This window comes from Propithecus coquereli, unplaced genomic scaffold (genome assembly GCF_000956105.1).
Source record: "Propithecus coquereli isolate 6110/MARCELLA unplaced genomic scaffold, Pcoq_1.0 Scaffold94, whole genome shotgun sequence".
NCBI classification, from domain to species: domain Eukaryota; kingdom Metazoa; phylum Chordata; class Mammalia; order Primates; family Indriidae; genus Propithecus; species Propithecus coquereli.
In genome coordinates, this window is record NW_012155729.1 from 3542556 (window position 1) to 3544922 (window position 2367).

A 2367-nucleotide genomic window follows, 5' to 3' on the forward strand; every position below is an offset into this window, starting at 1 on the left:
TTTTTTCTATATATTTTTAGTTGTCCAGCTAATTTCTTTCTATTTTTAGTAGAGATGGGGTCTCACTCTTGCTCAGGCTGGTCTTGAACTCCTGATCTCGACCAATCCTCCAGCCTCGGCCTCCCAGAGTGCTAGGATTACAGGCATGAGCCACCGCACCCGGCCTAATTTTCTTAAATACAATAATGGCATTATGATAATGTCAGAGAATATTATTCTTAGCAGATGAATACTGAACTATTTAGGTCAAGTTATCATGATGTCTGTATTACTTTCAATGGTTAAAAACCAGAATCAACAAAAAAAGAGAGACATGAAGCATATATAGCAAAACATTAACTGAATTCAGATGGAAGGTTTCTGATGCAATGGTATCATTCTTTCAACTTTTCCGTATTCCTGAATATAGAAAAAAATCTGTTTAATGTAAGCATTAAGTCTAACAAGTTGCTGATTATATAAAAGTCACTGATGATATCCATCTTCCATAAAACACAGTACAGCTCATATCCATACATGTGGATGTTCAATAAATATAGTAAAATAAAAAATTTTTCCATGCTGTGGAAATGCTTCATGTGCCCATGTTTTTAAAAAGCAGGAAACAGGCCGGGCGCGGTGGCTCACACCTGTAATCCCAGCACTCTGGGAAGCCGAAGGGAGGATCACTTGAGGCCAGGAGTTCAAGACCAGTCTGAGCAGGAATGAGACCCCATCCTACAAAAAATAGTAAAAGTAGCCAGCTGTGGTGGTGCGCCCCTGTAGTCCCAGCTACTAGGGAGGCTGAGGCAGGAGGATAGCTTCAGCCCAGAAGACTGGGGTTACAGTGAGCTATGATGATGCCACTGCACTCTGGCCCCAGGGAACAGAGTGAGACCCTGTCTCTCAAAAAAAAAAAAGTAGGAGACAGGGCAGTATAGCAAAAGAACTAAGCTTTGGAGTCACATAACCTAGGTCCACAACCCATCTCTGCAATTTTAACCCCACAAAGACTATTTTGTAATCTTAAAAATATGTCTTTGAGTGACTGAGACTAAATAAGACCACATGGAAATCACTGGCCTCGTGCCACGTACATTCTGCCATCTTCAGCAATCCCCTTTTCTCGTCTATCCTCTATTGACTGAGATAAGAGATGATGCTCCAGACAGCAACGAAAGTCATAATTTAAATTTCTACAAGCCCCAAACTATCAATAGAACCTCCTGAAAAGCAATGGTGCTCCAGATATTCTATTTAGTGTAACAAAATTAAAGCCATCTCTAAAGAGTAAGGTGCAGATTCACAAGTAAAACACTCAAGACTACGCAAGGCATATTGCATTTTACTAATACTTACATCTTCCAGTGGTGTTATAGACGCACTCTCTCCTCCATAATACGGGTTCCGATCCATGTGAAGAACTTTCTTGCCATTCACTGACATTATGCCTGACAGGATGCATTCCTACAAGAAAAGCAGAAATATCTTCAAAAAAAAGAAAGTGCTACAACATGCTTAAAACTAATCTTCTTCTTCTAAAGCCCACCGTTACACATTCTCTTAGTGATGAATTCTTATTTTCCTGCAACATATGACATAATTTGTGGAGAAAGCCCTAAAGCAACTAGAGCTCAAAGTGTTGTAGTCTGTGGACATAAGCCACCTGTTCTACTGTGTTGACATTTGCATTGATGACGCAAAGTCAACGGCAGATAACACAAATTAAGACAGGGCTCTAAACTATATTAGCAGTCGTTACATTCTTCACCACCCGGCACTCACTAGAAAAGGTCTTTAATAAAGCATTAAAAATTAACTTTAGGACGGGCTCATGCCTATAATCCCAGCACTTTGGGAGGCCAAGGCAGGAGGATCACTTGAGCCACGGAGTCTGAGGTTGCAGTGAGCTATGACGACACTACTGCACTCTAGCCCCGCTAACAGAACAAGATCCTATCTCAAAAGAAAAAAAAAAATTAAAAAATTAACTTTCTAAACATATTCCCTTCAGTACACATTTTTAGTATTCTGTGTAACAAAATGGGGAGCACACAGACAAACCTTTTGTGTGCCACTGATTTGTAAGCTGAACTAGACACTTTTTTCATGGATCATCATTTTTATTTGAAAGAATAAATGACCAACAAACTATGGTTATTCAGACTTAGGTACTTGACAGACATTTTCTCAAAAATGAACACAAGGAAAATAACTGACATTATCTGTTGCCAATAAAAGTCAAAATTTTGAACAAAAATTAGAATTTTGGAAAACTCACATCTACTACCAAGAGCACATCAGGTCCCCTAAAACTTAAAGAATTTTTCAGACATTATCAGTGACAGTATTAACAAATATGATTTCTTATATCGTAAAATGAAATGT

At 38.7% G+C, this 2367-nt stretch overlaps 1 protein-coding gene across 1 annotated transcript in view; it reads right to left on the reverse strand.

Annotated features, from left to right (window-relative positions):
• GDI2 (GDP dissociation inhibitor 2) overlaps window positions 1-2367 on the reverse strand; it is a 43200-nt gene that overhangs the window by 30307 nt on the left and 10526 nt on the right. Inside the window, exon 2 of the mRNA XM_012664902.1 lies at window positions 1339-1446. Coding sequence (XP_012520356.1) covers window positions 1339-1446 — 108 coding nt within the window. The remainder of the gene's footprint in view (window positions 1-1338; window positions 1447-2367) is intronic.